A 23,149-nucleotide genomic window follows, 5' to 3' on the forward strand; every position below is an offset into this window, starting at 1 on the left:
CAGAGCTGCAACCATGTGACTGTTGTGGACAGAGCTGTGACCGTCACAGACCTTCGATGAGAGTTTGACTCAGATGCCTCCCAAGAATTGTAAAACCATATCAGTGTACTGTAGCCCCTTAATTTAAACTTTCCAGAAAGCTCTGGAAGCTTTTTAAAACAATAGGAAGTACCACCCAGGGGAGAACTGATTTTCTATTTCTGGTTTGAAAAGAAATGATCAAGTATGTCTTTAGGCACATCTGGAAAATAGCATGGTCATGCTAAAGCAACTTTTCAGTCTGCCTGCAGCTAAAAAATCAAGGTGAGAAACTGTGATGAAGACTCACATGTGCTTTGTTAAAGATTCACCAATTGTTAACACTGTTACCCTGTCACCTATCCTTCTAGTTTCTTTGCCAACTTGTTTATTGTTTACCTTTGGACTAATTAAGAGCATCTATGCAGAAGTTTGGAAGCCATTTAAAAAATCTTTGGGTTTTCCTGCGGTTTATGGCAAGATTAATGAAGCTTATTATAAGGCTGAAGGTCAGCTTCCTATGTCTGACCAGATGGTGAGGCTCAAAAACCCTAAAGAATGATTTTGTCAGAAATTATTGTTATTTAACAAATATTTCAGGATATTTTTTCTTCTACAATAAAATAACAATTAACTTATATATATATATATGTATATGGTGTGTGTGTGTGTGTGTGTGTGTGTGTGTGTGTGTGCTCTAGAATGATCTGTTGGATCAAGCATTGTCTAGACAGACAATGCTTACTAAATGTTAACTAAAAGGTCTAGTTATTTGGGGAAAAGGTGAGGGAAAAATAGAACTTTGAGATGTGTCAACATTGCAAGTATGTCCCAGTTTACTTTAAATCGTTCAGTCCTTTCATTCTGCCTCTTGCCGTCTTCCAGAGGTGTGAAGTCATCTTTGTTCTTTTGGTGCTGTCTCAAGTGGGTCATCCATTCACTTCCTCCTTATGACCTAAAATCTTTCAGCTGAGGGTAATAGTGCCTTTGTTTGGAGTACCAGGTTACACTCCAGATAAATGGTTATATTCCCATGCCAACACACCCCACTGGCTTTATTGTGTTGGTTATTCCTTTCTGACTTAAGCAACATCTAGGGAGATGTTTGAAGCTGTAGCTGATTCTATATTTTTCCTGTGAGCTGAGCCTAATGCTCTAAGGTGTTCTAGAAATTAATGGTATTGTTTGTGTCCCCTCAGAGGGCAGAAGAAGAAATACTTTGGGTAGGAGAATGATTTCTTTTTGTATCAAAATTCTGTGGGGAAAAAAACTTTATAACTGTATGAAGTTTTGCTTCATTTAAAAATTTTGTGTCCTGAATATATTCCTTCTTTATTACTTAGGTTTGTGGCCCTTGAACTTTTCCCCTGAAAGAGACAAGTGTCTATATTCATGTTCTCATAGGTTCTTAACTCCAAAGATACTAGAAGTTCTCTTTTCTGCAGTTTCAGAGTAGGTGGGAATGTGGGGCTGGATGGGTCTGGGCAAGGGAGAGTATCTCTCTGGCCAGTACCCTCCTTTCCCTGCTGCAGCCCCACAGGCAGCCTGGTCCGCCTTGTCCTTACAGTGCCACACTTGCCTGGCTCTGTACTTTCTAGGCAGTGCACGCCTTCTTTGCATTCTCAAGGCTACTGTTAGTTTATGACCTTATTACCCCTTACTTGAACTATTTCAGTGGGCTTCTTACCAGATGGTTTCTGGTGTTTCTTTTTTTATTTTTTTGGTGGCACTATTTCTTTGTTATTGTGCACAGGCTTTCTCTAGTTGCTGCAAATGGGGGGCTACTCTTCACTGCAGTGTGCGGGCTTCTCATCGCAATGGTGTCTCTTTCTGAGGAGCACTGGCTGTAGGCACGTGGGCCTCAGTAGTTCCAGCACGTGAACTCAGTAGTTGTGGCACATAGGCTAGTTGCTCCATGGCACGTGGAATCTTCCTGGAGCAGGGATCGGACCTGTGTCCCCTGCATTGGCAAGGGGATTCTTAGCCACTGTACCACCAGAGAAGTCTTATTAGTGTTTCTTGACTCTAGTCTCTTCTGCCCAATACAGTCAGGAGAAGTTTCCCACGTTACAGCCATCCTCATGTTTCCTCACTTGCTCAAAAACCTACAGTAGCTTTCTGTTGCTTAACATCTAAAGTTAGCCTTCATTCCAGACTTTCCATATGGTCACATAAAGTTCTTACCCTTGGGCACACACTAGTTACCTGGGAAGCTTTTTAAAAAGTACTGATACTCATGCTTCACACCCCACCAATGAGATCCAGATCTCTGGAGTGAGACCTCAGACATTGTTTTTGTTTTTGTCTTTTAAGCTGGTAGGATTCTCAAGGACAGCCAGGGTTGAAAGCCACTGCACTAGTCATTTATACCTAAGAGTTTTGAGCTCTCGTCAGTCTCTGTACATCGTAGACATTCGATGAATATCCAGGGTTGATCTCCTTGGGGATTGACTGGTTTGATCTCCTTGCTGTCCAAGGGACTCTCAAGAGTCTTCTCCAGCACCACAATTTGAAAGCATCAGTTCTTTGGTGCTCAGCCTTCTTTATGGTCCAATTCTCACATCTGTACGTGGCTACTGGAAAAACCATAGCTTTGACTATACAGACCTTTGTTGGCAAAGTGATGTCTCTTCTTTTTAATATTCTGTCTAGATTTGTCATAGGTTTTCTTCCAAGGAGCAAGCTTACTTTCACATACTCCTAATTAAATACCAAACCAGAGAGGAAGAAAAAAGCCCCTTAAACCTTACAATGCTCTCTTGGGTTCCAGGCACTTTATGTGGGAAGCATTCCCTAGTGTGGCTGGTATCATGATGGATATGTGTTGCCTGAGAGGCGAGGGTTTCAACTTTGACTTGGCACCTCAGAATTTAAAGTCATAATGCCTATCCCCTTTGATTGCTGTTCACTTCTTCTGGGTTTCAGTTACTCCAGTGGAAGAAATTCTTTCATGTGGGGGAGAGTGCGGGCTCAGTAGTTGCAGCCGTCAGTAGCTGCTCTGTGGTATATGGAATCCTCTTAGACCAGGGATTAAACCCATGTCTGCTGTATTGGCAAGTGGATTCTCAACCACTGGACCACCAGGGTAGTCCCCAAGGCTCATTTCTTTTTGTGAGGAGCTTTGGTTGGGGCACTGAGAAAACCTGTTTGGAACCCTGGAACATTATCCTTTGGGGAGGAAGTGCTAGACTAAACATGACATATTTTGATTCTAGGCCCCAGTGTTCACATACCAGCAAGTCACCTAACTTCCCAAACGTCTTTAAAATCTATAAATTGGGGTCAGTCTAATATACCTTCCTCACATGATAAAATGAACTCCATATGTAACTATGAGAGTTGTAGAGATGCTGTGAAGTCTTAACGTACTTACTCTTTGTATCCCTGGAAGACTTAGAGTTGAGGTGCCCTTGCCTCTACCTGGGAGACCACTGCCTGCTTCAACTTCCTGGTAGAGGACTCCTCAGACAGATTCACGTTGTTTCTCACTAACTGGGCTTCAGCTCCGATTCTTTTCTGGTCTGCTCTGATGTTCTGAACTGAAAAAACTGAAACCCTCAAGAACCAGGAGAAATACTCCAAATTTCTACTCATTTTCCCTAAGACTCAGAGCAGAGCCAGGACCTAAAGAGATGGCACCATATCTTTTCTCTTGTTTCCACCCCCACTCTTTTTTAAAGCTCATTTTTTATTGGAGGCTAATTGCTTTGATTTGTTGGTTTCTGCTGTACAACAACGTGAATCAACTGTAAGTATACAGTGTCTCCTCCCTCTTGAACCTCCCTCCTACCTCCCCCACCACCCCATCCCTCGAGGTTGTCACAGAGCCCTGAGCTGAGCTCCCTGTCTTATACATCAGCTTCCTGCTAACTCTCTGTTTTACACGTGGTATTGCCTCTGTGTCAGTGTTCCTGAGTTCGTCTCCCCCTCTCCTTCCCCCACTATACCCACAAGTCCGTTGTCTGCATTTTTATTCCTACTCTGTGAATCGGTTCATCAGTACCATTTTTCTAGATTCCATACGTATGCGTTAATATATGATACTTGTTTTTCTCTTTCTGACTTACCTGTGTAACAGGCTCTAGGTTCATCCATCTCACTACCGCTGACTCAAATTCATTCCTTTTTATAGCTGCGTAATATTCCATTGTGTGTGTATACCACAACTCCTTTATCACTCCTCTGTTGATGGACATCTAGGTTGCCACCATGTCCTGGCTACTGTAAATAGCACTGCAGTGAACACTGGGGTACATGTGTCTTGGAATTATGGCCTCCTCAGGAGAAGGCAATGGCACCCCACTGCAGTACCCTTGCCTGGGAAATCCCATGGACAGAGGAGCCTGGTAGGCTACAGTCCATGGGGTCGCGAAGAGTTGGACACGTGTTCTTGCCTGGAGAATCCCAGGGACTGCGGAGCCTGGTGAGCTGCTGTCTGTGGGGTCGCACAGAGTCGGACGCGCCTGAAGCGACTTAGCAGCAGCAGCAGGGTGTAAGCCCAGTAGTGGGATTGCTGGGTCATATGGCAGTTTTATTCCCAGTTTTTTAAGGACTCTCCGTACTGTTCTCCATAATGGCTCTATCAGTTTATATTCCCACTAACAGTGCAAGAGGGTTCCCTTTTCTCCACATCTTCTCCAGCATTTATCGTCAGCAGATTTTTTGATGATGGCCATTCTGACCAGTGTAAGGTTATACTTCCTTGTAGTTTTGATGTGCATTTATTTAATAATAAGCAGTGTTGAGCATCTTTTCATGTGCTTGTTGGCCATCTGTATGTCTTCTTTGGAGAAATGTCTGTTTAGGTCTTCTACCCATTTTTTGATTGGGTGGTTTGTTTTTCTGATGTTGAGCTGCATGAGCTGCTTGTATATTTTCGAGATTAATCCTTTGTCAGTTGTTTCATTTGCAATTATTTTCTTCCATTCTGAGTGTTGTCTTTTCATCTTATTTACAGTTTCCTTTGCTCTGTGAAAGCTTTTAAGTTTAATCAGGTCCCATTTGTTTATTTTTGTTTTTATTTCCATTACTCTAGAATGTAGGTCAAAGAGGATCTTGTGATTTATTTCAAAGCGTGTTCTGCCTATGTTTTCTTCTAAGAGTTTTATAGTTTCTGGTCTTACAGTGTTACAAAGTGTTCTGATTTCATTCTTTTGTATGTAGCTGTCTTGTTTTCCCAGAACCACTTATTGAAGAGCTTGTCTTTTCTCCACTGCATATTCTTGCCTCCTTTGTCAAAGATAAGCTGCCCGTAGGTGTGTGGGCTTATCTCTGGGCTTTTTATCTTGTTCCATTGAGCTATATTTCTTTTTGTGCCGGTACCATACTGTCTTAATTACTGTGTGCTTTAGTTGCTCTGTTGTGTCCGACTCTTTGCGACCCCATGGACTGTGGCCCACCAGGCTCCTCTGTCCATGGGATTTTCCAGGCAAGAATACTGAAGTGGGTAGCCATTCCCTTCTCCAGGGGATCTTCCTGACCCAGGACTTGAACCCAGGTCTCCTGCACTGCAGTTGGATTCTTTACCAATTGAGTCACGAGGGATGCTCCCATCTTGATGACTATAGCTTTGTATTAATAGTATAGCCTGAAGTCAGGAAGGTTGATTCCTCCAGCTCTGTTTTTCTTTCTCAAGATTACTTTGGCTATTTGGGGTCTTTTGTGTTTCCATACACATTGTAAAATTTTTCATTCTGGTTCTGTGAAAATACCATTGGCAATTTGATAGGATTTGCATTGAATCTGTAGACTGCTTTAGGTAGTGTTGACAATATTGATTCTTCCAATCCAAGAACATGATGTATCTCTCCGCCTGTTTGTGTCGTTTTTTTTCTTTCATCAGCGTCTTTTGGTTTTCTGCATATAGATCTTTGGTTTCTTTAGGTATGTTTATTCCTAGGTATTTTATTATTTTTGTTGCAGTGGTGAATGGGGTTATTTCCTTAATTTCCTTTTAGGATTTTTTGTTGTTAGTGTATAGGAATGCAAGGGATTTCTGTGTATTAATTTTGTATCCTTCAATTTTACTTAATTCACTGATTAGATCTAGTAATTTTCTGGTGGCATCTTTAGGGTTTTCTGTTTATAGTATCATGTCATGTGCAGAGTTTTATTTTTTCTTCCACCCCACTTTTGTTTGAACCTCCTACTTTTGTTGTTCCAACTACTTCTTGAGGTGAAAGAACAGGAGGAGAACTTTGACCCTCTTCACAGATGTCTTTATTTCTTAATCCAAGGTTGAATTTTTTGTTAACCTTTGCCTACTTGTGTCAGAAGTGGACCTTACGCTTGTAAGATACATGCAGTATCTAAATAACCATGGACTCTTGTGTCCTTGTTAATTAAACCTGCTTCCCTGAGGGTTTGATTCAAGTTCTGCCTTTTCCAGTGTCCACTCGAACTGGTAAATTCATTCTTAGGGCTTCCTTCTCTGAGCTCCAGTGGCACTTCAGCCTGTTACCCACAGTTTGGTATGTGATTTTTTTTGCTATTCTGCAGTGTTTTTTAATTGTCTTTTGTGAGTCAAGTCGCTGAACTGTCATGTAAACTCATGTCATGCTTGCTTTCTAACACTGTGTTGAGTGCCTTTTAGTCAACACAGTACTTCCTTTCTTTCGCTGAGCCCTTCCTTGAAATAGCAGCCTTGGTGTTGGACCACGTGCTGGAAAGCCAGCTGGACCCATGCCCTGACCTCCACCTGTGGGAAGCCGTGTTAAGGCCTTGACTCAGACGTGTATCCTGGGCCTGTCCCACCACCCCAGTGTCACCTCATGCCAAAGATCTGAACATAGGCACGAGCTGCCAGCAGCTGTGCTCTTCCTCCAGCGGCCAGGACGGCTGCTTGTGCTGCCCAAAAGGCAGGCAGGGGAAGATGTGCCCGCACTGAAGGCTGAAAGGGGGAGGTCAGAGAGGGAAGAGGAAACAGAGAGAGTCTGGTGGCAAGTAATTACTGTCTTGTCACAGAAACAAAGGAAAGCAACAGCTTAAACAAGGAGGAGGTGAGTGGCACCAAAAGGCTCAGGGGAGGTTTTTAGGCTAATGACCAAGGGACCCAAGGTCCATGAGATCTGGCAGCCGGCAGAGGTCTTCTCTGACAACCCCATATAAAACGCCTCCACTCCATTACACTGTCTCCTTCTTTACTGTCTGCATAGCACTGTCATTAGCTTAAATCATCTTATATATAGTATATATTATATATAATAATAATGTATAATATATAATTAATATATAATATATCTACTATATATATGTATATAGTATACTCTGAAAACAGCAATTTTTGTTCACTCTTCTAGTCTCAGCTCCCATAACAGTTCCTGACACTGGATAAGATAGGAATAAATGCACAGACTTACCCAAAGTCACCCAACCAATAAATGGGAAAGCTTTGGCTTTTTCAGGAACAGCACATTAAATGTGCACACAGTTTGAATAATGACTTTAAAGATTATGCAATTTAAAAATTAATAAGTTAATCATAGAAGATTACCTCTTAGAAGGTAAAAGAAGGAAAGCATATGAAAAAATAAAAACTGCATATATAGAGATCAAACCCAGGTCTCCCACATTGCAGGCAGATTCTTTACCAGCTAAGCCACAAGGGAAGCCCATAAGAAAGTCTTCTGTATAACTAAGCTTCTCAGTGAATAATCTTATCAGTGAAACAGATGATTTTCTAGTAAAAAAATTTATAGATATGCATGAAACTAAAATTTATCTCAAGTGCAACTTAAAAGACCAGTAGTCGATGAAGAAATGGGAAAACGTGTACAATGTTATCTCCAGAAGCTTTTATGAATGAGTTCTTTCAACCTTTCAAGCGAAGGAGAATTCCCATGCCCTTTTTTATTTTGGTAAAATATCGCAAAAGAGTAGCAATGTTTGTCCACTAAAAGATGTATATAATTCCAGCTTTCTAGTATAGGCAATAGCCAGTTGTGATTGGGGAAAAAGATTCTTAATCACCTTAGAAACCAAAACTATGAAATAACTTGGAACAAGATAAACAGGAAATGTTCAGTTTCTTTCTTTATTATAAAGAAAACTAAGCTGTACAGAGGGACATGAAGAAAATAAATGGAAAGACAAATATTCTATATTCTCTGAGCGGAATATTTAATGCTTTAAGGATGTTAATTCTTTAATCCATAAAATTAAATGCAAGTCTACAAAAATTTTAACTTGAAAGAATCTCTCTAAAATTAATCTGGAATAAGGGAATAACCATTTTTTAATTGAAAGGTGAAGAATGTTGGGGAAATTTTATTACTAGGTAATTCTTATTATAAACGTAAGTTAAAATAATAGTGTACTGGTGGAAGACTAGATTAAGAATAGCAAACTTTATTGTTTAAAGAGAAAAGACAATGCGTGCATGGCATGGACCGTGTCTTGTTGGAATTGTGCTTTGGTATATGATGCTATTTGGCTTTTTCTGTGATGCTTTTTTTTTTTTTTTTTTCCAAGGCAAAGTGAGGTGAAATGAGGTACAGAGGAATAGGGAAGCTAACTCCAGAGAATGACTGAGAAATATCCAAGAATAGTCGTACTTCCTTTAGTCTAGGTGATGTTTCCACTTCTTTCAGCCACTAAAACCCATTACTTTTTTGTCCAACACAAGTAACATCCTATATTCTCACTCAGACCCAGGGGAAAAACAGAAATAACCCTTGGACCACTGTGGGAGTTCTTTTTTGGAGTTGCCAAAAGCCACAGAACTGCAAATGAGTGGTGTCAAACTTCCAAACCCACACTCAACCACAATGCAATACCACCTTCCTAAGATATACATAGATATATGCATTCATTAAAACTATGAGAAAGAAACACACCAAAATATTAATAGTATTTTTCTGTAGGTGATAGAATTATGGCATAATTGCTCTCTTTTTTCCCCTCCATACTTTTTTGAATTTTCCAAATATTCTACAGAGAACATGCATTGTTTTTATAATTGGACAGAAAGAACAATGCTTACTATTTTCAGAAACCAAAGCTCCACTGCCCTTTCAATGTGGGAATCCAGCCAAGACCTTATTCTTGGACAGCACCAGTGAAAGGGCCTTAGGAATGCTCGTGGGCACAGCAGCAGAGGATGTCATATATGGAAACCTTCCATGAGGGTGACATCACACTGGAACCTAGTCAAAATAAACCTCGCTGCAAGGGCTGGCAGAGATCTTTGGATAAAACCTGGAGAGTGGAAAGCCCAAGAAAGAATAGACCTAAAGAAGACAACCTCTGGGCTTTAGCCTCAACAACTCCTGTGTATCTGTTTGGGCTTATTAGCAGATTTTCCTCTCTGCTAAGTTTCTAGGGAAGGATTACTTTTCCCCAACTCACCGTCCTCCAAAAAAGAATTCCCACAGTGGCTCAAGGGTTATTTCTGTTTTTCTTCCTGGCCTGAGTGAAAATACAGGATGTTACTTGTGTTGGACCAATAGTAATGGATTATTGATAGGTGAAAGAGGTGGAAATATCACCTAAGGGAAGTAAGATTTTTCTTGGCTATTCCTCAGTCATTCTCCGTAGTTAACTTATCTACCCATCTGTCTCCTCTTTTCATCTCTCTGTGCCTTAAAAAAAAAATCACATCAAAACACAATTGCATCAAGATATGGTTCATGCCATCTACAGCATTGATCCCTTCGTCACCATGAATAGCTCTTCACTTCCCTGCACGCCATACTTAAACATCTGTGTCTAGGACTTCTTTTATCCAGCTTAGTGTTCTAGACCTTCCAATGGCCCGGGAGTTTTCAATTGTTTTAATTGAACCACGGCAGACTCAGGATAAGTTTACCCAAATCTTTCAGTTCCCAGTCCCAGTGTCGCTCTGTAAGCACGAGGCTTCTGATACAGCCCTTGGAGCTTCAACACAGCCTTGAAGAGACCATATAATGACAGAGAATCCTGGGTTGGTTTGAATTCTTTTCACTGCACTGACAGAAAACTCAATTCAAACTTGTGTTCAGGCACAGTTGAATCCAGTGCCCATTGTTATCAAAGACTCATTTTGTTTTCTTCTCTTAGCTCTTGCATACTCAGTATTCATTGATTTAATTAGGTTTTTCCAGTATGGGAACTTTGTCAGCTATAGGTTTGTTCCTACTGTCTTGGTAAATCCAGCAAGAAAAAGAGAAGCTGTGTCCAACAATTCCAACAAGTTCTGGAATTGAGTCATAGGGTCATGACTTCATCCTTGAATCAGTCACTGTGTCCAAGAGGATGGAATGCTCTGATTGGCCTGGCCTGGGTCATATATCTATACCCCATCTGAACTAGGTGCATGGGAATGGGGGAACATTCATTCTCCAAAGAAAAATCATGATGGCATTAAGGGAAGAGTGGATGCTGGCCAGGAAAAGGCTACAGCGTCTACACTAAGTGCCTAGAAGGAGAAGCTAGGGCACCATCACTGTGGACACAATGACCAAGGTGAGCAAGCTAATAAAATGCAAATGGAAACACCAAGTGCTCTTGCCTTTAGATAATAGCAGCTTGACTATGGGGTAGTAACCATTTCACTCCCCAAAAGATGGGTCATTTAATTTGCAGTTATTGAGCATCTACTGTGTGCAGAGCACTCTTAAAAATACACAGGAAGTAAATGTTATACTCTGTCTTCAGGGAGGAAAATAATGGAGTAAATTAAAGAAACTATGTTCTTTAGTTGCTCAGTCACATACGACTCTTTTGTGACCTCGTGGACACGGGACCCCAGGGTCCTCTGTCCACAGCATTTCCCAGGCTGTGGAGTGGGTTGCCATTTCCTTCTCCAGGAGATCTTCCCACGCAGGGATTGAACCCACATCTTCTGCACTGGCAGGTGGATTCTTTACTAATGAGCCACCTGGGAAGCACTAAAGAAACTATACTCCCATGAAATAAATTTCTGCACAATTGGTCAGTGTATACAGAAAGGGCACCAATTCTTTGCCTGAGTATTGACAGAACCCAAGTTAGGGAGAGATGAATGTTTTCGTCATTTATAGTCCACTTTTATAATTTAATTTATACTCTATGTAAATTGTTTTGTATTCTACTTTTCAGCAAATATTTACTACTAAGTGCCAAACCCCCATGCTAGACTCTGAACCCAGTAGAAAGGCTTTCCAGGATATGTAAAATACTACAAAGGAAAAATAAGTTGAAGGTAGAGGCAAAGGATCAGAGAATACAAGCATACAACAAAGTAGACACAGTAATAGAGCAAAAAAGTGAAATGATCACTTACATTCCCATGGATAGGCCACATGAGGTGTGATGTCGTAAATAATAGAAACATTTGTGTAATAAACCCAAACAGCACATAGAGGATTATTTTTATTCATATAAAAGATGGCATCTCGCTAAAGCACAATGTGTTGTAAAAGTAATTCTATTGGAAAAATGGGGAATGGAGGCAGGCAGGATATATGGTTCAGCTCAGATACCTAGTTGTCTTTTAATCTGGCTTAACCTAGGAATGTATTTTGTCATATTTGAAGGCTCAGATGGACTGCATAGACTTTAAACAACTCCAAGTTTCTCTGGTGACATTTTAATAAATATTTAGTGACAGTGAACTTGGAATTGTAATCTTTGGCAAGTATCTGGAATTTAGCTGCCATTCTTTATTGGTGGCTAAGTAAGGTCTGAGACTCTGACTTCAAATGACTTTTGCTTTAACACAGCTCGCCATGGTGGAGTAAGAGAGCTCTTGGCCCACTAAATACATAGATTCCCACTTTACAGTTGAAAAGGGACTTGGAGTAACCACAAAGATATTTTGGACAGCGAATTTGGGGAATCAAATTTTGAACAACGTGGTTGTCTCCTCATTTATGAACTTGGGAATAACATGGGACTACCTTCCTAGGTAATAACTTTATTGTTCGAGATTTTGATCCGTAGCCCTTCTATGTCCTTAGCTAATAGACTGTTGTATATATAGACCATTCTTTGTCCAGGAAAAAAAGCCATCTCACCACAGTAAAAAAGAATACCTCCTTTTCTTTTTTTATCGCAAGGGGCTGCGCAACTAACTCATCTAAAGATAGTATCAGGTTTTTGTTTTTGTGTTTTAATGAGTGGAAAAGTACTGGTGTCAGAACTCAGCCTGGATCAGCCCTCAGGAAAGTTGTTCCCCCAACTCTGGCCCATGAAGTGGAATAGCAGTGCCAGATCAATTTGTCCATGGCCCAGACTGAGGAAAGGTCAATGAAAGCTGCAGTCAATTTCATATTATTCTTGCCACTGTAGGGCAAACATCGTAGCAGTGACCTGTGGTGGCATTGTTGTTTGAAGACCATCTGCTCTTTATGTCAAATGCTGATCTGAGAATCCTGGAATTTCACGAATTGTTAACAAGGTGGCAAAGAATTTAGGTAGAATGACCAGTTTTAAAAAATAGACTTAATTTGAGTTAAGGGAAGCACAAGTTATCCTTAGTTAAGGAAAATAAGCTAGAACTAAATCCAAAGAGTAAAATAATAAACAGTAAGCGCAATTCATACATAAAGATGGGGATTAGAACCCATCATTCAGAAGGAACATTAAAAATTCAAGAGGCAAAAAGTCCCCATGGATGCTTTACTTAGCTCAAGTGTTAAAATTGGGCAGTGATGGACCATAACTGGGCTCTCGTCAGAGACTGACCTCATATTTATAACAATGGGGGCTGTTGACCCCCATTTATAACAATGGGGGTCAGAGAGCTGGAGGAAGTGAACTTCCTAGGTGTTATTCTGCATCTGGTCCGACACAAACACACTTTCCAAGATGACCACTCGCAAACCTTTTCTAGAGTCTACCCTCATTGCCATATTCCGTACTCACCACAAGATAGTAGATTTTCCCAGTTTTATTGAGATATAATTGATGTACAGTCCTGTATAAGTTTAAGGTGTATAATGTAATGACTTGACATATGTGCATGAAATGATGACCGCAATAGATTAAGTGAACATCCATCATCTCACGTAACTACAGCATTACAGGGAAAGAAAAAGGCAGCCAAAATAACTCACTTGGGAGAGTGTAAAGACTGAAGAAATGGAAAAAAAATTTTTTTTCCTTGTGATGAGGTCTTAGGAGTTACTTGGGAGAGCTGTTGCTCTTAACAACTTTCATTTGTAACATAGCTCAGTTCAGTTCAGTCGCTCAGTCGTGTCCGACTCTGCGACCCCATGAATCGCGGCACGCCAGGCCTTCCTATCCATCACCAACTCTCGGAGTTCACTCAGACTCAAGTCCGTCGAGTTGGTGATGCCATCCAGCCATCTCATCCTCTGTCATCCCCTTCTCTTCCTGCCCCCAATCTCTCCCAGTATCAGAGTCTTTTGCAATGAGTCAACTCTTCGCATGAGGTGGCCAAAGTATTGGAGTTTCAGCTTTAGCATCATTCCTTCCAAAGAACACCCAGGGCTGATCTCCTTCAGAATGGACTGGTTGGATCTCCTTGCAGTCCAAGGGACTCTCAAGAGTCTTCTCCAACACCACAGTTCAAAGACATCAATTCTTCGGCGCTCAGCCTTCTTCACAGTCCAACTCTCACATCCATACATGACCACTGGAAAAACCATAGCCTTGACTAGATGGACCTTTGTTGACAAAGTAATGTCTCTGCTTTTGAATATGCTATCTAGGTTGCTCATAACTTTTCTTCCAAGGAGTAAGCGTCTTTTAATTTCATGGCTGCAATCACCATCTGCAGTGATTTTAGAGCCCAAAAGAATAAAGTCTGACACTGTTTCCTCTGTTTCCCATCTATTTCCCATGAAGTGATGGGACCAGATGCCATGATCTTCGTTTTCTGAATGTTGAGCTTTAAGCCAACTTTTTCGCTCTCCTCTTTCACTTTCATCAAGAGGCTTTTAGTTCCTCTTCACTTTCTGCCATAAGGGTGTTGTCATCTGCATATCTGAGGTTATTGATATTTCTCCCGCCAATCTTGATTCCATCTTGTGCTTCTTCCAGCCCAGCATTTCTCATGATGTACTCTGCATAGAAGTTAAATAAGCAGGATGACAGTATACAGCCTTGACGTACTCCTTTTCCTATTTGGAACCAGTCTGTTGTTCCATGTCTAGTCCTAACTGTTGCTTCCTGACCTGCATATAGGTTTCTGAAGAGGCAGGTCAGGTGGTCTGGTATTCCCATCTCTCAGAATTTTCCACAGTTTATTGTGATCCACACAGTCAAAGGCTTTGGCATAGTCAATAAAACAGAAATAGATGTTTTTCTGGAACTCTCTTGCTTTTTCGATGATCCAGCAGATGTAACATAGAACAGTGTTAATTATCTTTCTCATGTTGTACATTACTTCTGTAGTATTTATTTATCTTATAACTGAAAGTCTGTACCTTTTGATCGCCTTCATTCAAATCCCACCCTCCCCCACCTCTGGTAACCATACATCTGAACTCTTTTCCTGTGAGCTTGTTCTGTTGTTTACTTTTGAAGAAGAATTGATCTCCAACGCTATGTTAGTTCCTGGTGTACATCATAGTGATTCGATATTTCTCTACATTTCAAAATGACCACCATGGTAAATCTAGTTGTCGTCTATCATCATACAAAGGTATTACGTATTATTGACTATATTTCCCACACTGTACATTTCATACGCGTAACATTTATTTTGTAACTGAAAGTTTGTATCTCTTCCTCTTCCTCAACCCATTTTTCTCCTCCCCTCCAAAGTAAAATATTTTTAAGACAGTGAAAAATGTGTCCTAAACCTTAATTTTTATGAGGTCCTAAGTAGCCTCTTACTATTTTGGTTTTTCACAGTTGCTTCATTTGACGTAATAAAAGTTACTTTGGCTACTCAGGAACATTTTGAAAATTAAGGCTGACTCTAAATTATGTGCATTATGTTGTTACGGGAGACCTCCCTTTCAGAACACTACTAGTTCTCAGCTAATACCTAATTGCAAATATATACTTTTTCCCCTCAGCACTAGGGGAGAGTGAAATGCTGAGGTTAAGAGCAGGCTTCAAAGCTAGACTGACCTGGGGTGGATTCCTGGCTTCCTCACTTGCTTATTATATCACTTCAGTAAGTGCCTTACAGCTTCAAAGTTCTCACAATGTAGAAAATACCATGTTTAGATAAGGGAATACATACACAGGGCCTAGTACAATTTGTAAACCACAATCAATAAATGGCAGCTATCGATAACAGCAATAATAATAATAGTGTTGTCCAAGGCCAGTAGTTTGCGCCAAATCATCCTTTGGGGGCTCTGGTCTTTCAGGGGAACATCCTTGCCTTCTTCGAGAGATGGGCAGAGGATCCTAACAGCCCAGGCTCAATGCTGTCCCTATATGCTGAGGCCTATCCCAGGGAAACCACTGCCCCAATCCCAAAATGAAATGGCCTGGCAGGTGTCTGTCATTTCAAAGCCACCCTTCTGAGTGGGCTCGCCTGAAGTGTTAGGTAGAGCTTTACTTTTAAAGAACCATCCAGCAAGGAGGCTACTAACTCTACTTTTAAAGCCTTCCAATCGTCCTTCCCCCAACCCTCCCCTCTAGTTTCTCTTGTCTTCTAGGCTCAAACTAGTGACCTGGGGCACCATACTGCTAGAACTTGCCTGGAAGGAGTGGGAGAGGGAACTGCCTAATAATAAGTAAGGGAAGGAACGGATCCCAGGGCACCTTCCAGTTCAGCCCCAAGGCTCAGGACACCTAGAAAGTGGAGAAGTGGTGAGGTCTGTTTCTAGCTCCTCCAGACTTGGGGTCGTCCCTGAGAGCGGGCAGGTAAAGGGTATGTGTCTTTTTACTTAGTTGGCTGGTAGGTTTCAGAGTTCTTTCTTTGGCTCTCACGTCTCCATTTAGCACTGTCTTTCTCATAGTGATTGCATGTGGGGTTTTCAGCATGCTGTGTGCAAACTGCCACCACCACCCCCACCCCCCACCCCCGCCCCCAACACCTAAATAGCACCCTTCCTTGATGTGGGGAATCTGGGCTAGTTCAAACGCTTTCACTCGCCCTTAGCCCCACTCTAGGGATACATTCTCCAGGGGACCACCCACAGTCTTTCTCTTGCTTAAATATTGGCAAGAAGGCCAACCACTTTCCCTGTGCCCATTGCACCTGTAAGAACATCCCAGATGGGGGTGTCCAGTCTTCTCCATAGACTTCCCCACTGTCTGACCTGTCTCATCACCTTCCCGCAAACCCCACTCAGGTGGACTCAGAGAAGATCAGTACAGCCTCTGCACCAGCAGACCACCAAGAGGAGAATTATTGTGGGCACTGGACCTTCTGGGGCTTCCCTGGTAGCTCAGTTGGTAAAGAATCCACCTGCAATGCAGGAGACCCCAGTTTGATTCCTGGGTCGGAAAGATCCCCTGGAGAAGGGAAAGGCTACTCCAGTATTCTGGCCTGGAGAATTCCATGGACTGTGTAGTCCATGGGGTCTCAGAGTCAGACACGACTGAGCAACTTTCACACTCACTGGACCTTCCAAACCGTCCTCTTGGAAACCCCCTTACTTGACAGGGAATTACTTTTGAGCAGCCCTCGCCTCCCCACAGAGAAAGGAGAGAACGCCTCCTTCCGAAGCACTGCTCTCCCTCCAAGGCTGAGGGCCCCAACTGCTAAGACTCAAGTCTGTCTCTAGCTTTCTCACATAGGTGTCTGGGGGCTTCGAGTGGGGGCAGGGGTGCTGCTCCCAGAAAGCAGGGTGGTTGAGCTGCCTCTCAGTAAGCCCTGGGAGAGGAGTTGGGCTCTGGTTTTTGGCCATCTCCTGTAGCTTGTTGTTTGCAGGTGGGGCCATAGCAACGATTCAGGGAAAAAAAAACATTCACTCAACATCATACACAGATTAGAGTTAATCATGTTATTCAGATCCTCTAAATCCTTCCTGATCTTTTTGTCGCCTTGTTCTAACAGTTACTGAGACTTTCCTGTGTTAAAAATCTTCCAATGTGATTGCAAATTTGTGTCTTTCCCCTTTTTGTTTGGTTAAGTTTTGCCCTGTGTGTGTGTCTTAGGTGCACACAACTGTGGAATTGTTATAATTCCATATAACTGTGGGATTTGCTGGTGGACTGACCCATTTTCATTATGAAATATTTATTTATCTTTAGGACTGCTCCTTGCCTTAAAAACCTACTTTGATATTAGTATAACATTCTTTTGATTAGTGCTTCTTACTTTCAATTTTACTGAATCCTTACATTTAAGGCATATCTCTTATAAGCAGGATTGATTATTGTTGATTTAATATCAAATATGCAGTCAAACAATTTTTATCTTTCAGTTCAGTTTAGTCGCTCAGTCGTGTCTGACTCTTTGCGACCCTATGAATCGCTGCACGGCAGGCCTCCCTGTCCATCACCAACTCCCGGAGTTCATTCAGATTCACGTCCATCGAGTCAGCGATGCCATCCAGCCATCTCATCCTCTGTCGGCCCCTTCTCTTCCTGCCTCCAATCCCTCCCAGAATGAGTCTTTTCCAATGAGTCAACTCTTCGCATGAGGTGGCCAAAGTACTGGAGTTTCAGCTTTAGCATCATTCCTTCAGTTTAAATTTAACATAATTACTGATATGTCTGGGCATAAAGTTAGCACCTTACAATTTGTTTTCTATTTTTTCCACCTGTTTATCTTCCTTCTGGCCTTTCTTGATTTCTTTTGAATTAATGGAGTATGTTCTATTATTCTAGTTGTTTTCTCTTCTTTTAGCTTATTAGTTATACATTCTTTTTCTTTCAGAGATTACCCTAGATATTTTAACATTCATCCTTAACTTATTAACATTTCATGTAAAATAGAATTTTCTCTTTCCAAGACAATGCAAGAAACTTAGAATACTTCGACTCCATTTATCCCCTCTTGACTTCAGTATTACTGTTGTTGTATAATTCCGCATATATTTTAAAGCTCACAAGACATTTTTACCTTTGCTTTGTATAATTAATATTCATTCAGATTTATGCAGTACTAACCCTTTTCATTGTTCTTCACTCCTTCCTGAATTTATGTGCTTCCTACTGGGATAATTTTCCTTCTGCCTGAGGAATTCTCCTTAAGGCAATTATCACAGTGTTAGCATCTCTAGAAATGTCTTTATTTTTTGCCTTCATTTTCTGGAATATTTCACAGATTATATAATTATAAACTGCATCTATTCAGCATTTTAAAGATGTCATGCCATTGTGAGAAGTCAGCTGTAAGTCTTTTTGCTGTTCTTTTGAAGGTATCTATCACATTTCAACCCATTGCTTTTAAATTGTTCTCTTGATTTTAGATTCTCCCACCCACCCCCCTCCTGGCATATCCTGGTTCCACTATGATGTACCAAAGGAATGATTTTCTTTGTATTTATCCTACTTGGGATATAGAGTACTTCTTGAATCTGAAGCTTAATGTATTTCACCTGCTTGGGAAATTTCTTGGCCGTTATTTTTCAGATATTCTTTTTCATCTCATTCTTCTCTCTTCTCCTTCAAGGATTACATTTACACGTGTTAAACCTTCTCACCATATCCAGATTTCTCTCTTTTGTATTTTCCCTGCTTTTCAAGATACAGATCACCAGTAACCTGTTTCTGTTGTTTGTTGTTTCTCTCTCAGTCCTATTTCCTGGTATTTCTGATAATTTTTACATTGAATGCCAGATACTGTAGACTAATATTTGTACAGGCTTCTAAAAGTATTATCTTCCTCTAGAGAGAATTTAAATTTTTGCAGATAGTTCGAGATCACCTTATTCTAATCTGGAATTGGACTCATTTTAAGCTGGGTTCAGTCTTTGTAAGGCTTGGTCTATTTCTGGCTTGCCCTTAATTCTCTAGAGCATAGTTTTTCGTGGGACTAGTATTAGTTAGGGTTGTCCAAAGAAACAGAATCAAAATTGAGGGAAAGAAAGAGAGAGAGTGTGTGTGTGTCTGTGTGCATACAGCCAGCAGATTGCAGACCCAGAAAAGAAGTACAGCTTAACTCCAAAGATGGTTTGCTGGCAGAATTTCTTCTTTCAGGAAGATCAGCCTTTTTCTATTTAGGCCATCTGATTGGATGAGAACCACCCACATTGTGGAAGATACTCTGAATTATTCAAAGTCTACTGATGTAAACGATAGTCTCATCATTAAAAAATACCTTCATAATACCTCAGTTAGTACTTGACCAAATATCCGGATACTGTGGCCTAGCCAAGTTAACACAAGAAGTTAGCCATCACAGGCCCCAGTGGGAGGCCTGGAATATGTGGCAGTGCCCCTCCTCCTGGACAGTGTTTTTCTCCCTGCCCTAAGTCTGTCAAAAGTACTGATAAGCTTCCCATTCTCTTAGTTAGTGCTCCTTATTCAACTTCTTGACCTCTGCTTAAACACTGAAGGACATCTCAAGAGAAAAATGGCATAGAATATCAAGTTCACCCAAGTGAGTTTTCTCTCTCCAGAAACCTGGCCTCTTAAGTCCTATTTTGGGTGTTCTCTGGTGCCTTTGAACAGATGTTTTCATGTTTTATCCTGAAGGGAGGATCACTGAGATGCTGAGAAGACATTTTATTAAATCCCAAACTCCCAATTAATAACTCTTAATAAACTTTTGGTGAAACAATAATTCCATAGTATGAAAAATAACGCATACTATATTGAATTATATTTAACGGGAAAATGCTAGACTACCATCCTAATGACATATTGGGAACATGCTTCAATATTATTTGTGTAATTAATAGGATGCAATTGCCTGGGTGCCACCTCAGATTTAATGAATTAGAACCCTTGAGTGTTGTAGAGATGTTAAGAAAAATGAACTAGAGGCATTTTCATTAAAGACAAGGATGCCACCTGTAACAGCAAAACATTAAACATTGTTCTGTAAGTTCTAAATGGTATAATAAAAATAAGAAACTAAATAAAATATAGAAATATTGGTTGAAATAAATATTATTTTCAAATGATATGCTGCCCACTAAATAAAAACCTTTCAAACTAATGAGATAGTTTAGCAAGATGACAAGATATGTATGTATAATAATATTTATATATGTACATAATAAAATGTATGTGTTTCCTCTATGTTAGTAATCAGAAAATATTGCAAAGATGCTAATATAATATCATCAAAAAACATAAAATCTTAACTTGAAAATCAGGATTGTGCAAAGTCTATATGATGAAAACCTTGAGATGTTATTAAGGAACATAAAGGTTTGAATAAATATATAATGGTGTAAAGGTATCAGTGTTTTCTAAATTAATATGTAGGGAATTCCCTGGCAGTCTGGTGGTTAGGGTTCCATGCTTCCACTGCAGGGAGCATGGGTTCAGTCCCTGGTTGGTTAACTAAGATCCTGCATATTACTCAATGAGGCAAAAAAAAAAAAAATCAATAAATAAAAATTTTAAAAATAATATGTAAACTCAATGTAACCAATTAAGATTTCAACTTTTTCAGGGGATGTGGGGAGAGAATTTCACAAAATGATTTTAAAGGTTTTCTGGAGAATAAATGAGAAATAATAACCAAGAAAGGTTTGAAAGAAAATAACAAAGCAATATTTACTTTAGGAGATATTAAAACCTGGAGCTGTATTTAAAATGCTGAGATACTGGTGCAGAAAATGGCAAATAAAGCAAGAGAGTAGACTATATAAAGAATGTTTTTAACTCATGGAGATGGTGTTGACTAGTTTATAAATGATGTTAACTTATTAACAAATAATGCTGGGTAATAGCCTTGAAGGAACAGATAGGGGAGTTTGATCATTCTCTCTTATCTACATTAGAATAGATTTTAGCTGGATTAAATAAAGATTTCAATATAAATGACATAACTGAAGTGCCAGAATAAAACATAGGTGAATATTTATATAATTATGAGTAGAGGAATGAGCTTCCCAGGTGGCGCTTATCTGCTTAGTCAGATTCTTCATGACCCCATGGATGGGGATTCTCCAGGCAAAAATACAGGAGTGGGTAGCCATTCCCTTCTCCAGGGGATTTGCATGACCCAGAGATTGAACCCAGGGCTCCCGCATTGCAGGCAGATTCTTTACTGTCTGAGCCACCAGGGAAGCCAAGAACACTGGAGTGGGTAGCCTATCCCTTCTCCAGGGGATCTTCTCAGCCTGGGAATCGAACTGGTTTCTCTTGTGCTGCAGGCAGATTCTTTACTATCTGAGCCACCAGGGAAGGCCTAGTGGTAAAGAACCTGCCTGCCAGTGCAGGAAACATAAGAGACGCAGATTCAGTCCCTGGGTCAGGAAGATCCCCTGGAGGAGGGCGTGACAACCCACTCCAGTATTCTTGCCTGGAGATTCCCGTGGACAGAGAGGCCTGGTAGTTTACGGCCCATGGGGTCACAAAGAGTCAGACACAACTGAAATGACTGAGGATGCACGCAGGAGTAATTATTTTAAAACATGACCCAAAGGTACAAACTATGAAAGCCAAAGTTTTACTACATCAAAAGTTAAAGCTTTATCAGAGTAGTGTTGACCTTGGGAGGATTATCAACGAGGAGAGATCACATGGAAGCCCGATACAGGCAGTGATGATGGGGGTGTAAAAACTCATTAATGTATGTGCTCAGTTGTGTCCGACTCTTTGCCACCCCATGGACTGTAGCCCACCAGGCTTCTCTGTCCATGGGATTCTCCAGGCAAGAATACTGGAGTGGGTTGCCATTTCCTTCTCCACTGAACTTGCCTCTCTTGCGTCTCCTGCACTGGCAGGTGGGTTCTTTATCACTAAGGCCACCTGTAAGTAAAATTTCTTACGAAGAATTTTTTTAAAAAGATACCATGAAAGCAATTTTAAAAGAAGTGACAAACTAGGAATAAATACTTGCAGTATTCATGACATTCAAAATATTAATATCTTAAGTATATAAAGAATTATTATAAATCAATAAGAAAAGTTTAGGCATCTAATAAAAATGCATCCAACAGGCAATTTACAAAAGAAGAAATACAAGTTGATAATAGACAAGAAAATATACATAAAAACCAAACAAATGCAAATTTAAACCCTGTACAGCACATTTCTCACCTATTAGATTGTGAAAACTAAAAGGTTTGATGCTCCACACTGAAGAAAGAGGTGACAGACATCCATACTAAAAACAGCCCTCACAGCAAAAATATTAAACCCACACAGGCTACACAGGGACAATCCCACATAAAAATAGCCCTTCAAGACCACAAGAGATAATCGTTTCTCCTAAACTCATGGAATAAGAGAAATAGAAGCAAAATGAAGAAGCAGAGGAACCACTCCCAATTAAAAGAACAAGAGAATTCCCCTCAAAGAACAGATGAAGCAGACCTCTTCAGTCTAAAAGGCACAGAATTCAAAAAGGAGATAATAAAAATACCGAAGGAATTAAGAAAAGCTGTTGATAAAAATGCAGATTACTGTAAAAAAAGAACTAAAAACTTTAAAGAGGAGCCACGAAAAATTCATTTGCCAAGACAAAAGCTGAGCTAAAGACAATAAATAGCAGATTCAGTAATGCAGGAAAATGAAAAAGTGATCTGGAAGAATAGAAAAAAAGACAAATGAAAGTGGTATAAAAGTCCTATGGGATAATATAAAGCATGACAATCTATGCATAATAAGGGTCCTAGAAGGAGAAAAGGGATCAAAACATATTTGAAGAAATTATGACTGAAAACTTCCCAAACCTAAAGAAGGAAACAGGTATCCAGGTATAAGAAGCACAGAGGATCTCAAACAAGATGAACCCAAGCAGATCTACATCAAGACGTATTGTAGTTAAAATGGCAAAAGTTAAAGAAGACTCTAAAGGCAGCAAGAGAAAAACAGTTAATTACGGGAACCCCCACGAGGCTCTCAGCTGATTTCTCTTCAGAAATGTTGCAGACCAGAAGGGAAGATGGATTTAAAGTCCTGAAAGGAATCTAGGATACTCTACCCAGCAAGACTGTCATTTAGAATAGAAGGAGAGAGAAAGAATTTCTAAGATAAGCAAAAACTAAAAGAATACCACAATACTAAACCTATCATAAAAGAAATATTGAAAGGTCTTCTCCAAATAGAAAAGAAACAAGAATCTAAAGAAAAGAGAAAATCACAGTTGGAAAGTAAATCACTTAAATAAGCCAGTGTACAGATTTTTTTTAAAAGTTTAATTTGTGAAAGTGATGATAACCAGAATGAATAG

General features: G+C 40.3%; 1 protein-coding gene and 1 non-coding gene across 4 annotated transcripts in view; both read left to right on the forward strand.

Annotated features, from left to right (window-relative positions):
* The window catches only part of STAMBP (STAM binding protein), a 43,176-nt gene extending 22,973 nt beyond the window's left edge, over positions 1-20,203 (forward strand). For all 3 annotated transcript variants that reach the window (XM_027967012.3, XM_042248096.2, XM_042248097.2), the window contains one exon: positions 4-20,203. In XM_027967012.3, coding sequence (XP_027822813.1) covers positions 4-60 — 57 coding nt within the window. In that variant the 3' untranslated portion in view covers positions 61-20,203. The remainder of the gene's footprint in view (positions 1-3) is intronic.
* LOC121819279 (small nucleolar RNA SNORA17) lies at positions 12,655-12,768 on the forward strand. The gene has a single exon (XR_006059572.1). It is a non-coding gene; the product is annotated as a small nucleolar RNA SNORA17 (small nucleolar RNA).
* Positions 20,204-23,149: the final 2,946 nt, after the last annotated feature.

The sequence above is a fragment of the Ovis aries genome, chromosome 3 (genome assembly GCF_016772045.2).
Source record: "Ovis aries strain OAR_USU_Benz2616 breed Rambouillet chromosome 3, ARS-UI_Ramb_v3.0, whole genome shotgun sequence".
In the NCBI taxonomy this organism is placed as follows: domain Eukaryota; kingdom Metazoa; phylum Chordata; class Mammalia; order Artiodactyla; family Bovidae; genus Ovis; species Ovis aries.